Source organism: Malaclemys terrapin, chromosome 1, assembly GCF_027887155.1.
Source record: "Malaclemys terrapin pileata isolate rMalTer1 chromosome 1, rMalTer1.hap1, whole genome shotgun sequence".
Lineage (NCBI taxonomy): Eukaryota > Metazoa > Chordata > Testudines > Emydidae > Malaclemys > Malaclemys terrapin.
The window spans coordinates 305,725,900-305,739,482 of NC_071505.1; the positions used below are offsets into that span (position 1 = coordinate 305,725,900).

At 45.7% G+C, this 13,583-nt stretch overlaps 1 protein-coding gene across 6 annotated transcripts in view; it reads right to left on the reverse strand.

Annotated features, from left to right (window-relative positions):
* Window positions 1–12,833, reverse strand: part of LOC128829891 (WD repeat-containing protein on Y chromosome-like) — a 67,457-nt gene extending 54,624 nt beyond the window's left edge. For all 6 annotated transcript variants that reach the window (XR_008443504.1, XM_054015352.1, XM_054015355.1 and 3 more), the window contains exons 1-3: window positions 12,723–12,833; window positions 8,972–9,254; window positions 3,821–3,874 (exon numbers count right to left, since the gene is read on the reverse strand). Coding sequence is in view for 5 of the 6 variants with exons in the window: in XM_054015352.1 (XP_053871327.1) it covers window positions 3,821–3,874; window positions 8,972–9,254; window positions 12,723–12,790 (405 nt within the window). In the remaining variant the exon portion in view is untranslated. The remainder of the gene's footprint in view (window positions 1–3,820; window positions 3,875–8,971; window positions 9,255–12,722) is intronic.
* Between the last annotated feature and the right edge of the window lie 750 nt (window positions 12,834–13,583).

Sequence of the window (13,583 nt, forward strand, 5' to 3'; positions counted from 1 at the left end):
ATTTAATGTGTTAATCTATCTGGATATCCATTAACACTTTTCAGTGCATACATGGGTACCAGCAACTCAAGGAAATGGGAACACAGACAATATTCAAAATGTTTGGTATCCAAGAAGAGTATTACAGCAAGTTATGGAGTGTATAATGGAAAACAACGAGTGTACTTGTAAAGTAGTCGGACATCATCAACCAGAACCAGCCTTTTACTGCGTTCATTTATGACGAGTAGGAAGCCTAAGACAGACCACAAGGTTAGAGAAACATAACAGTAACAGGAACGTTATATGAAAAGGAACAACATGCTCCTCTAGTCTGACCCTTCTAACATGCTGCTGTTAGTAAGGGTTGGCATAGCTGTAAATGCTATAGTACTGCTTGGCCAGTCCATCCTATCACAGGACACCCAGTGTCAAGATAGACTTCTCGATAGGATATTGTGGGTTTGTAATACATATCAGGCCAGACTGTTGTTCCATAGATCCAACACAGAGAGGGCCCACCTGTTCCATACAGAAGCGGGTGGCTTAACTGCTTCCCTGCAGACCTAGCAGGGAACTCTCTGGTCTGTATGGGGGGGTAATAAGGGAGAAAGAGGGTAGCTGGGAGGAGAAGTGGGTTGGCTGAAGGGAACGTGTCCATCTGGTCTCAAGGAAGGGCCCTGGAAAAGTTAATACATCTTGGAGCTGTACCATCTTTGTGGTATAATCCCTGAGTCTCGGAGGCCGACACAGACGAGGAGAGTTCAATGAAGTCATGCTGCCAGGGAGCTGGATGAAGCTACCAGGGCCAAGGAAGGGGCACAGGATGTCTGGGTGAGCAGCCCTGGCCTCCCTAGACCCACCAGGTTTGGGGGCAATCTCTGGGTCACGTTCCACAAGTGAGGAAGGAAAAGTTCAATCCTCCCCATGGCCAATGGGGCAATTTGGAACAATGGTCAGTGTCCCATCTACCAGCCTGCAATGATGTTCAGGTCCATGAACTGAGCAAATACATCTGTTTCCCCACCATAAATCTGAAAATATGACCCTCAGGCACTGACTACAATTGGCCCCGATTTCCCGCACTGGGCTCTAAATTGGTGCGAAAAAATGTATTAATAGAGTCTAACCTGAAAGTGATGAATTGTTCCTCGTTTTTTATTTTTCCTTCTCTTGTTCTTTCCTTCCATCTCTCCTTTTAACTTCCCTATCACTATACTCTTTTGTCTCTTTTTCTCCCTTTTATTGTTTTAAGATCTCTCCTATCACTGCCCCTTCCCTGGCTCCCCATCCTTTCTTTTCCCTAGCCCTCACCTCATCTCACTCCCCATCCTGTTTCCCTATTTCCTCTCTGCCTCTCCCTCCCTGCAGGGCCCAATCCAAATCACATAAAAGACCTTCAAGTATCAGAGGGGTAGCCGTGGTAGTCTAGATCTGTAAATGCGTCCGACGAAGTGGGTATTCACCCACGAAAGCTCATGCTCCACTACGTCTGTTAGTCTATAACAGGGGTCGGCAACCTTTCAGAAGTGGTGTGCCAAGTCTTCATTTATTCACTCTAAGTTAAGGTTTTGCGTGCCAGTAATACATGTTAACGTTTTTAGAAGGTCTCTTTCTATAGTCTATAATATATAACTAAACTATTGCTGTATGTAAAGTAAATAAGGTTTTTAAAATGTTTAAGAAGCTTCATTTAAATTAAATTAAAATGCAGAGCCCCTTGGACCGGTAGCCAGGACCCAAACAGTGTGAGTGCCACTGAAAATCAGCTCGCATGCCGCCTTCGGCACGCATGCCATAGATTGCCTACCCCTGGTCTATAAGGTGCCACAGGATTCTTTGCTGCTATAAAAGACCTTGGAACAGCTCCCATGGACTTCAGTTGGATTGGGCCCTTCGCTCCCCCCCCCCTTTCTCATTTCTCTCACTGGCCCCTCTTCTGGGTCACCCCTGTTTGTTTCTCCCTCCAGCCATGTAGCCCTGTTTCACTTTCCCCTTCCTCCCTTTTGCTGACCCCCTGTGGGAGCACAGGTGCTCTGAGCTAGTAGGACATGCTTGGCTAGAAGTGCAAGTAAGTGTCAGTTTGAGCCTGAGCATTGAGTTTTGTTCATTTCAGACCATAGATTAATGCCTCTGAGTGCTATTTCTAGGGCTTGAATTCAAACAGATGGGAGGAGTCATTGCACTTCCAGAACTGATGACTGCACTGCTCAGCTTCAACCTCTAAAGGGTTGCAACATTTGTGCAGATTTCAGGAAGCCGCTAGCAGGGGGCTTAGTCAGCACATCCATCTCATTTTGCAGTTGGCTCATTGACTCCTTCACAAGCAACTTGCCAACTTAAAAAGCTGCTATTTTAGTTACTGCAGAGATTCTCAAGCTTTTTGATAATTTGGCTTATCTCATCTATGGGATGGCCCCATCACCACAGTATCGGAGCACCTGTAATGTATTTATCCTCACAACACCCCGGGGAAATAGGGAAGTGCAATTACCCCCACATTTGCAGACGGGGAACTGAGGCCCAGAGAGGCTAAGCAACTTGCCCAAAAATCACACCAGAAGTCTGGGATGGAGCAGCGAATTGAATTCAGATCTCTCAAGTACCAGGTTAGCACCCTGATCAGCCGTTCTCTGACAGAAACTTCCCCGGCCATTCACAGTCATGCATAACACCACCTTGGGACTTCTAGAACAATAGCAGCATTAGGGAAGTAGTTAGGTATTGTATTGCAACAAGTATCCTCTTTGGAGAAAAACAAAGTACCATGCTATCTCCACTGCATGTTTCCCTTGTACCTGCTCCTCCTCTCCCTTTGCACATGCCGCCTGGCCACCAGCTCCCTTCTCCTGATACCTGGGTGTTAGGTTTCCTTCCCCCACAGACATTCCTCTCCTTCCATTAGTTCCTGCCTTCTCTCCTTGCAACAACTCCTGATGGTGGTTGGCGACTCCAGTTCCTGAGCACAGCTCCCATTTCCCCTCTTACTCCTACAAAACAGCAGCTCCTCGCTAGGAAATTCACACTGGTGTAACTTCAGCGTAAAGGAGATTGCAACAGTGCTGTTGTCTGCCATTAGGGTTTTGCACTGGTGTAACTACACTGATGTACAGGCCACTGGTAGATCTGCTCTCTCTGTATATTGTTCTTTGAAAGCATTGGGAGTTCACTGTATTTCTGTTATTTAATGCAAAAACTTTACTGGAGAGCCCCTGATCACTTTTGCTGCTTGTCCTTTTACAGAACAATCTGGGTATAAAGAAATGATCCACATATTGGGGTTTTAGAATCCAAACAACCTGATTTTAGAACACTGATCCTAAAATATTTGCATGAAGCAAATTGTATTATTTTGTACAAAGACATGTTCCAAAAAGAATGTTCAAATCTTCTGGGCATTCTGCTAGGCTTATGCATTAAGAAAACCCCATATATAGTTCAGAGAAAAAAAGAGTTTGTCAAGTTAACAATTAAATCCACAAATTCAGCCTGAAATATTCTTTACCAAAAAGCAAACTAGGACAGACCACAGTTCTGAGAAACAAACATGGGTGTGAGTGACGTCTACATATGGAAACAAACCTCAGTGCATAGTGTACCTATTAACAACATTACATAAAAGCACAAGACATAACATTACATGAGACATCTGAAGCACCGACCATCATTCTATAAATGATTCCTGTATTACAGTGGTACCCAAAACAGGCTCATTGTTGTACAGAGAAAAATAGTTCCTGCCCCAAAAGTTTATTTCTAATCAACATATTGTTTTGCATAAATTGGGCATTTCCTTTTGTGATCAGGGCTATGTACTGATACGATTTCACTGATTTCATACCTGAAAAGCTGTATTTAGTTTCTGAAGTTGTTCGAGGGTCACTTGTTGTTCAATCTTTCCAAAATAAAGAGAGAAAACAAGAGTTAAAAAATATATATACTGTATTAGAGCCACACATTTAGTGAAGACACAAAAGTGACACATCAGCATGCAAAGGAATACACAACTGATACGAAGCCTGAGTGTGCTCATATCTAAAAGGGAGTCGAGAGGAAAGGAAAGAAGAGGATCTCTACTAATGTACAAGTTAAACCAACTTCTTCTTTCCCCTCAGATTGTTTTCTTAAACATAAATTGTTGCATCAATGCAAAGAAAATCCCAATTGTACATTCTCTGAATTAAGAGTCAAACCTAAACCAACTGAAGACAAAGAGGGGTTGTAATTGCCTGTAACCGGAAGTGGATCAGGCCCGTTCTTTGTTTTATCAAAATCCTCTTTAAACTAAACCTCATGACAGACTAAAGGCCTGATCCTGTAAAATATTGAGAGCACTCAACTTCACTTGACTGTTTTCAATTTCTACTGAAGCCAAACACATAGCTGGAGACACTCAAACCACTACATGATCAGACCCTCAAATATGAAATGAGTTTTTTATATACCTCTATGACAACAAAGTAAAAGAGCATCCATCTATCCTTTTCCCTGCATCCCTTTGAATCCAGGAGGCAATATTTACTGTAAGTGTTTTAGGTGTTGTTATTTATTCAGTAGAATGACAAACAATTGTTTCAAATGTTCACTGAGCTGCATTCGTCAATAATTTATTGAATAAACAATGTGTCTTTTGAAGTTGTAATCTATGAGACACTACAATTGTTGGCTTCATTGAAACGATAAACAATGCATCAGGCTGCATTTCACTTTGGTGCTAATCATAATTATTAAGGCAGTGCCTAAGGACCAACCAAGGACAGGATCCCATTGTGCTAGGCACTGTACAAACAGAATAGCAAACAGTTCCAACCCCAAGGAGTTTACAGTCTAAATAGACAAAACAGACGCAGGGTAAGGGAAAGGTTATAAACACACAGAGCGAACAATGTGATGGCAGCAAACCTGAGGTTAGTTCCACAATTTTTTGAGGGCAGGTGAGTTTAGTTTGGAAGAGATCAGCTACCTGGAAAGAAAACTGAAGGGAGATCGGACACTGAAGGGCAGGGGGGTGAAAGGGACTGGGTAGGGGAGAAGGTGGTAAGAGGGGCAGATGTGGAATGCAGCTGAGGTTAAGAGAGTGTGAGGAAGGGGAAGGAGTCGGAGAGGGTTACAGCAAACCACCAATTAGCACAGGGCAGAGAAAGTCCTGTCAAAACTGTACACAGGTCTCTGAATTCTGCTTTCTCTGCTTCTGCTTCTACTAGACAGAGCATCTCGCTGGGTCCTCCCTGTAGTTCCACCCCTCTCCCCCCACAAGGCCACATGGTGGGGTAGGGATGAGGTGTGAAGGCACCACCTGGATCCTAGTTTCCCCAGAGATGGGGTGGGGTATCTTCCCTGCACTGTTCTGGGTGCAGGGATACTGGGGGAAGTGGTGGCCCTGGCTGGACCTCATTTTACCTCTCCCCGCCCGCACCAATGCAGCATTCCCTGCTTTGGCTCCTGTCGCCATGGCTCCTACTGGCTGGAGTCTCTAGCTGGTTCACTTAAAGTTCCTTCTTATCCACAATATCTGTGGCAAAGTGAGAGTGCATCATGACTGATCTAACAGACACAATGACCATTTACCAGACATGATATTTTTACCACTGTATAAACGTGCAAGAGTAATAATACTTATCATTTATATTGAGCTTTACACCTTCCAAGCACCACACAAATATTAAGGGGAAAATTCTGCTCTTGAATACACACACACACACACACACACACACACACACACACACACACACAGTTTCAGTGGATGTAATATTTAATAAGAACTCCAGAGGCCAGTTGGTTTGAGAAGAGGTACTTTTGACTGAGTCTGCTCAGGCTTCTGGAAATATCTTGTTAATGCTGGCTACATTCAGAACCTTAACACACTGATAATTCCCCATATATGTAACAGTACATATCATTGCACAGACACTCCCAAATGTCGCCTCTCCTGGTAAGGCTATCAGCTTTTCATACTTGGATACAAGTGCAGAATTTGTCTGACTAATCCACCCTTGTAATTACCCTTCTCTCTGCATAATATGTTTACAACCAGGAACATTTTAATATTTCTTACTGTGACATTAAGAACAGCCCGGAGGAAAGGGGCACTCTGATATCTGCTAATGAATTTCCAGTTGGCCTAACCAGTTCTAATGTACTTCAATTCTTTAAATGTCATGAAATGTATCTGATAAGTGTCATGCAAGGTATGAACGCAAAGCTGTTGACAGTCCATCGCGGATGATGACGACAATATTGTTGCAGTTCTCATCTATGGCTACACAATTGACTCCCAAGTCCGAACCTTGGTGCACTGAATTGGCCACAGCGAGGGCATGGGAAGTCTGTATCTAGGATGTTTGATGATACAGCTCTGTGGCGCCTTTCACATGCAGCCTGGAGATGACTTTGTCGATCCCTCTCAAACCTGTTATATGCTGATCTTATCAGAGACTGCCAGTAAGTCCTGTTCTGAGCCATTTGCTCAAGTTCTTTACGAATGATGCCAGCCCACTGGAGACTGCTCTTCAGATTATCTTTGAAGTGCTTATATGGACGATCCTTCTTTCTTTTGCCCTGACTCAACTACAAGATCTGATTTGGGAGACGGTGTTCTTCCATTCTGATGACATGTCTGGTGCACCTAAATTGTGCTCTCTGTAACGTTTCCTCAATGCTGGTTGTGTTTGGTCTCTCAAGGACACAGGCCCCAGCTTCCTCCAGGTCCCGGGGGCGCTCAACCCCCCACTCTACCCTAGGTCCCGCCCCCACCCAACCCCTTCCCCCAAGTCCCCACCCTGCCCCGCCTCTGCCTGCCCCTGCTCTGCCCCAGACCCCACCCCCAGACCCCCAACCCTTTCCCCCAAGCTCCCACTCCTGCCCTGCCTCTTCCTGCCCCTTTCTGCCCAGTTCCGCCCCCCCCTGAGTGCGCTCCGTCCCCGCCCCTCCGCCTCCCCTCCAATGCCTCCTGTACGCCGCAGAACAGCTGATCTGCGGCGGGTGGGAGGCGCTGGGAGGGAGGGGGAGGAGTTGATCGGCAGGGCCGCTGGTGGATGGAAAGTCCTGGCGGGGAAGGGGGAAGCTGGCTGCCAGTGGATGCTAAATACCCACTAATTTTTTTCTATGGGTGCTCCAGCCGTGCAGCACCCATGGAGTCAGCGCCTATGCTCAATGACCTTAATATTGGTCACTCTGTCCTGCCAGTGAATGCTCATTATTGAGCAGAGGGAGCACATGTGAAATTGCTCAAGCTATTTAATGTCATGTCTATAAAGAGTCCATGTCTCAGATCCATACTGGAGAGATGTTAGAACCACTGCACTGTAGATCTTCAATTTGGTGAAGAGACAAATGTTGTGTTGGTTAAGGACTTTTGTTCGCAGTCGGCCAAGGGCCTGGCTGGCTTTACTGATTCTGGAGGCAATTACCTTATCAAGGGAACTGTCACTCGAGATTGTGCTGCCCAATACTTGAACTGATCCACATTTTTCAGCTGAGTGCCTTAGATGAAGATGGCTGACACTGGGGCATTGGAATGAGGTGCTGGTTGGAACAAGACCTCTGTCTTCCCAAGATTGATGGTAAGTCCAAATTGCTGGGATGCTTCAAAAAAAACCTATCAACAATGACCTGAAGGTGGTCATGTCTATGGACCATCAAGGCGCAGTCATCTGCAAAAAGTGCCTCGATGAGAAGTCTCTCCAGCATCTTGGTCTTAGCATTGAGTCTTTGAACATCAAGGAGGGAGCCATCAAGTCGGTACCGGATGTATATCCCTTGATCCAAGTCCCTTGTGGCATGGCTAAGGACACAGACAAAGAACAAATTGAACAGCACTGGAGCAAGTACGCAGCTTTATTTGGGCATAAGCTTTCGTGAGTAAAAACCTCACTTCTTCGGATGCATAGAGTGAAAGCTACAGATGCAGGCATTAAATGCCTGCATCTGTAGCTTTCACTCTATGCATCCGAAGAAGTGAGGTTTTTACTCACGAAAGCTTATGCCCAAATAAATCTGTTAGTCTTTAAGGTGCCACCAGACTCTTTGTTGTTTTTGTAGATACAGACTAACACGGCTACCCCCTGATACTACGCAGCTTTGCTTCACTCCATTCGAAATTTCAAATGCATCAGCAAAGTCACTGCTACTGAGTACTAGCACTGTCATGTGGTCATGGAACAGATGGATGATTTATATGAACCTTCTTGGGCAGCCCAGTTTATGTAGAATAGCCTGTAAACCTCAAAAAACAAACCCCTGAATGGCATAGTTAAGCCGATGTAAGTCCCTGTGTAGACAGTGCTAGGTCAATGAAAGAATTCTGCCATCAGCCTAATTACCGCCTCTCAGGGAGGTGGGATACTTATGTCGATGGGAGAACCTCTCCCATCGGCATAGACAGCGTCCACACTGAAACGCCACAGTTGCTCTGCTCTAGCATTTCAAGTGTAGACAAGCCCTTACTCAGCCCAACTTCCAGCGACTGATATTCCACCCCAACTCGCCACATTCCTTTTTAGACTAGCTAAGTGGAGGCTTGGTGCAGCTGAGTGTTAGAGGTATCATCCTCCCAAGCCCACACTCAGTCACTCTTTCGAGACTTGCTGGCTGATGGTCTTGATTATAGGAATGCATTCAGGTACCTGAGCAGCGATCCCTACATTGGCCAACTCGCACCATAAAACCTACTGCAGAGCCAGCATCTAGGGCTTTTTGATGCTCTAATTGCTTAGATGGCCAGATAAATTTTCAGCTGGGTTGCATCTGAGTATGCATCCCTGTCACCGTGCAGGGATTTAGTCATATAACTCGGTGCATCAAAAGGCAAGCATATTCCTAAACAGGCTTTTTAGGGGGGGTTTTAAACACACATTACATTGTAAAGTTCTTAAGATCATTACACTCACACTGAAAACAAGGATTCTGGCTTTCTGGCTCCTCTCCTGTGGCAAATCCTATTCACAAAGGGGGCATACCACAAGAGACACAAACTGGAGAGCATTGACAATACCTTTCCTTTCCTCAGACTCTTGACAGAGTCAATGTGTCGCCGAAAACCTTCATGCTCCAATATATTCTCCAAGAGTCCTATTGAGTGACTCCTCTGCTGCCCTTTCAGTAACTCTTTCTCCAGCCATTCTGGAAGCCAAGAGCTTTCTTCTCGTGCTTCTTCTGAAAAGCTCCTGAGGGAAACTGGAGAGACAGCTTGAAATCTGGAGCCTCCTAGCGAAGTCTGGGCACGTTGAAATGAAGCCTCGGTTTTGGCCGTCGACTCTCTTGGCTCATTCAGAATGCTGTCAGAACAAACACCAGAAGAGAATCATGTATGGGGCAACATCAGAGTACTGAAACCAATGATACCTGGCTCTTGTGTAGTGCTTTTCACCTTTACATCTCGAGTCACTTTACAGAGGGGGATAAGCTTTACTGTCCCTCTTAAAGATGGGGAAATGGTGATACTGAAAGGTGAAATGGCTTGCTCACTTCCACACATGACACTTGTAGCAGAGCCAGGAACAGAAAGTGGGTTACTTGACTCCTAGGCTGTGTTCCTACCTACTAGAGCAGACTGCCTCTCTGAACTAAGTTAGGGAGATTTTGCTAGCTATTAAATACTTCTACTTCTCATTGCTGACAAATGGGAAAAGGCAATGAATGATGGTAGAGGGTGAGCACACCATCAGTTTGGGGAGAGAGTGGTGAGGCAAGCCACCAATCTCCACTGCCTAGTTTAGGCATTAGGCACTAGTGAGATTGTTGATCTTCCTTAGAATTTTCTGAAATTATTTTATAGCACTATATGATCTGGATCTGGGCCTGATCCTACAGCTCTTACTCCTGTGAGTAGCCCCATTAATGACAGTAAGGGCAGCAGAACTGGGTCCTTGCGTGCTTACTGAATCTTGCCTCATCTGCAGCTCTGAACAGCACAAACAATTTTTCTAGCTGAAAGCAAATGAATTTCCTGCATGGAACATGGAAGCCAAGAATAGTTATTTTCACATGATGATGTTCATGCTGCTAGGTTACACAAGACAATCTGAAATGCCAGCCTAGGAGAGTAAAAGCCCTTGATACAGGCTCTCCAACATATTTCCATAGTGTATTTTCAATCAAATATAATTGAAATTAATTCCTATGTGGCTCAGACCTATAAGCAGGAACCAGCTTATGTTTCCCAAGATGTAGCACATAACAAAATAATCACTGATGCACACTCGAGTAGAGTTTACATTTGGCCAAACACTAATGATTCTTGTCTACTGTGACTCATGTGTGTGAATATACTTGCAAAGGTATGTGATGGAGCAGCGATCCATATGGCAAGCTGCTTTTCTCCATCATGCAGGAGATCACGCTGCATTGAAATGCCATGGTTAGTAATCATGTGTGGGTTTGAAGTTGTGAGAGAATGATCTCATTTGTGCATTACTGAGATTTCTTATCATTTACTGCCACTGTGAGAGTCATTCCTCCTAACACAAGAGAGCACATCAGCAAGAGTTGTGTAGGTTGCTCATGATAACCACATTGCCAGGACTGAGGAGAAGTTAGCACCAAAATAATTTGACTGAGAACACAAACATGAAGCTATCGAACAATTAAGCACCAGTCTACACCTGGCCAAAGGGGGAGGGATTGATGCAGTAGAATTGTATGATGAATTAATAGCTTTATCTGAGCTAATAAGTCCTAAAACTTCTCCTCTAAAAGTATTAGAATTTATAGCAAGAAATGATTTTTTCACTCCAAACACTGCTATAGCATTACGCATTCTTTTAACATTACCAGTATCAGTGGCTTCTGGTGAGCGCAGTTTCTCAAAACTGAAATTACTAAAAAATTATTTGAGGTCCACCATGTCTCAAAATCGTATGTCAGGACTGGCATTAATTTCAATTGAAAGTACTATTGCAAAAAATTTAGATTTCACTGACTTATTAAAAGACTACGCAAGTATAAAAACCAGAAAAATTCAAGTATCAGAGGGGTAGCCGTGTTAGTCTGAATCTGTAAAAAGCAATAGAGGGTCCTGTGGCACCTTTGAGACTAACAGAAGTACTGGGAGCATAAGCTTTCGTGGGTAAGAACCTCACTTCTTCAGTCTGAAGAAGTGAGGTTCTTACCCACGAAAGCTTATGCTCCCAGTACTTCTGTTAGTCTCAAAGGTGCCACAGGACCCTCTGTTGCTTTTTACAGAAAAATTCAGTTCATATAAATTCTTTTAATTTATGAGAAACTGGAAGACACTAAAGTTTTTCATTACAGTGTATAGTTGAACTCAAATTGTTTGTAATTGTGTTTTTGTTAAAATTAAATGTTAAAATTACACTAGTAGGAAATAGTGAAATAAAACAAACTACAAATTCTCTGTTTCATTTTTTTTTTAATTTTAAACAGTCAAAACAAAACTGCAAAGTGCAAACATGTGTAAAAGCCAAAAAAAAAAAAGAACGCGAGGAGGCGGGGGCAGCAAAAAACCTAGAACCGGCCCTGCTGGCAGTGCATTAAAGGATCTTAAAGTGAACACATCGGACGCATCGCTCTGTAGCCATTCCCTATTCGGTACAGAAGCCTGAACTGCTAGTAGCAACCCTGCAACCTACCATGTACAAGATGTACACAATACCCCACTTCCTCTGTAGGTTGGGGTCTTTAGTGGGTTCGTGCCCTAGGCTCAAGCCTGGGAAGAATAAACCTTGCTACTTGGCTGGAGCCAAGTGAGTGGGCGTTCCCCAATTGTTCCCGTACGGAGGTTTGGTATTCTGTCTGGAAGTTGCCTTATCTCTGTCAGTGTTTCGTTTCCCATCGACAGCTTCTTCCACGCACTCAGCCAGGATAATATCAAACAAGTAAACTGAGGGGCATAGGATATTTAGAAAAAACAAAGGTAAAGAACTCCCTCATTCTCCACAATACACTACAGCAGTGGTGAGCCCAAAGTCAACCCCTGGCCGGAACAACCAGGACAGACATGGGACCAGGACACAAGCTGTAGCCTGAAGCACGCTCAGAACCACAACCTGCTGATAATAGCTCATCTTGATTAATTAGCCTCTTAGAGTTGGTATGGCAACTTCCACCTTTTCATGTTCTCTGAATGTATATATATATCTTCTTACTATATGTTCCTTTCTATGCATCTGATGTGGTGGGCTGTAGCCCACGAAAGCTTATGCTCCAATAAATGTGTTAGTCTCTAAGGTGCCACAAGTACTCCTAACCTTGTGCACTGTGCATCAGATTGGGTTCTGGGACATATACAATCGCAGCAGCAGACGAAGAAGAAGAAGAAAGGAAGGGGAATAACTCTTGGCAATAGCCAAGGACATTAACACGAAAGCTTCCCCCCAGTGTTTACTGCAATGCTCCTTTCTGTCATCGCTTCCCCCGCGCTGCCCCGAGCAGCGGGGCACTTGGCACCGCTTTCTCTCAGCGCCTACAACAAAACCTTCCCCATGGCAGCAGCAAGCGCTCCCGGGCGGGAGCAGCGACTCCCCGGGCTGCGCACTGCAGAGCGAGAGCCAGGCCGGCTCAGCCCGGAGACCGCACACAGCCGGGAGGCGAAGGCGCAGGACGCCCCTCAGACGCCTGGTTCCGCGGCGAGGGGAAGCGGGGCCGGGCGCGGGGAGCACCTGCGGCTCCTGGCCAGCGCAAGCCGCCGCCTGGTTGCTTGACAACAGCGACCCCACAACATTGCTGCTGCCAGCCCGCTGGGGCTCGGCCCGCGCCCGCAGGCTGGAGGGGAAACGGGGGCTCACCTGCCGCGGGGGAATGTTTCTAGCTTTCCTGATGCAGAGCGCGGTCGCGCTGCCTTCCTCAGAGCCATGGTCCCGGCCGGGCACCCCCAGCCAAGCCCGCTCAGCGGCAGCGGCAGCGGCAGCCCGTGCCCAGCCGCACTGGAGACGCTGCAGACCTGGCACGTGGGGTTGTTCCCCGCCCTGCACCGCCCTAGCTCCGCGGGCCTGGCACGTGAGGCTGATGATTGGACAGGGCTGGCTGGAACAGCGTTGCAAGCTGCCATCCTCCCTCTCATCTTCATTGTGCTGGGCGTGAGGCTTCCGCGTGTGGGCTGCTGATGCATCTCTCCGGTTGCTGGCCCTCGGCCCCCTGGCTAAAAGGGAGAGGGGGTGCCACAATAGGGAGCAAAAGAAGTAAAATTTCAGCGCTAGCCCTGATCTGAAGAGTTTATTAAAAATGCCCGCAGAAAAGCAACCCCTGCTTGGCAACATTTAGTCACTTCATGTAATAAACAGAACTTTTCCCCAAATCTATGTAGCTGTCAATTATAGGCAGGAAAATGCCTCCCTTGATTTACACTATGGGTAAATCATTTTTCCGCTCCGGCTATAGTGACCAGATGCCCCGATTTTATAGGGACAGTCCCCATATTTGGGGCTTTTTTTAATATGGCCTCCTATTACAGACCCACCCCCTGTCCCAATTTTTCACACTTGCTATCTGGTCACCCTATCTCTGGCCCAGTTAGGGCAAGAGACCAGAAAAGAGTAGGTGCAACTATTGTCACTTGCTTTTAATTTCACTTTGTCCCATTTCAAAAGAACAGCAAGGAGCAGGGTTTTTAAAGCTAGTGTGTTTTGCAGAAAGAGGCCGATTCCAGC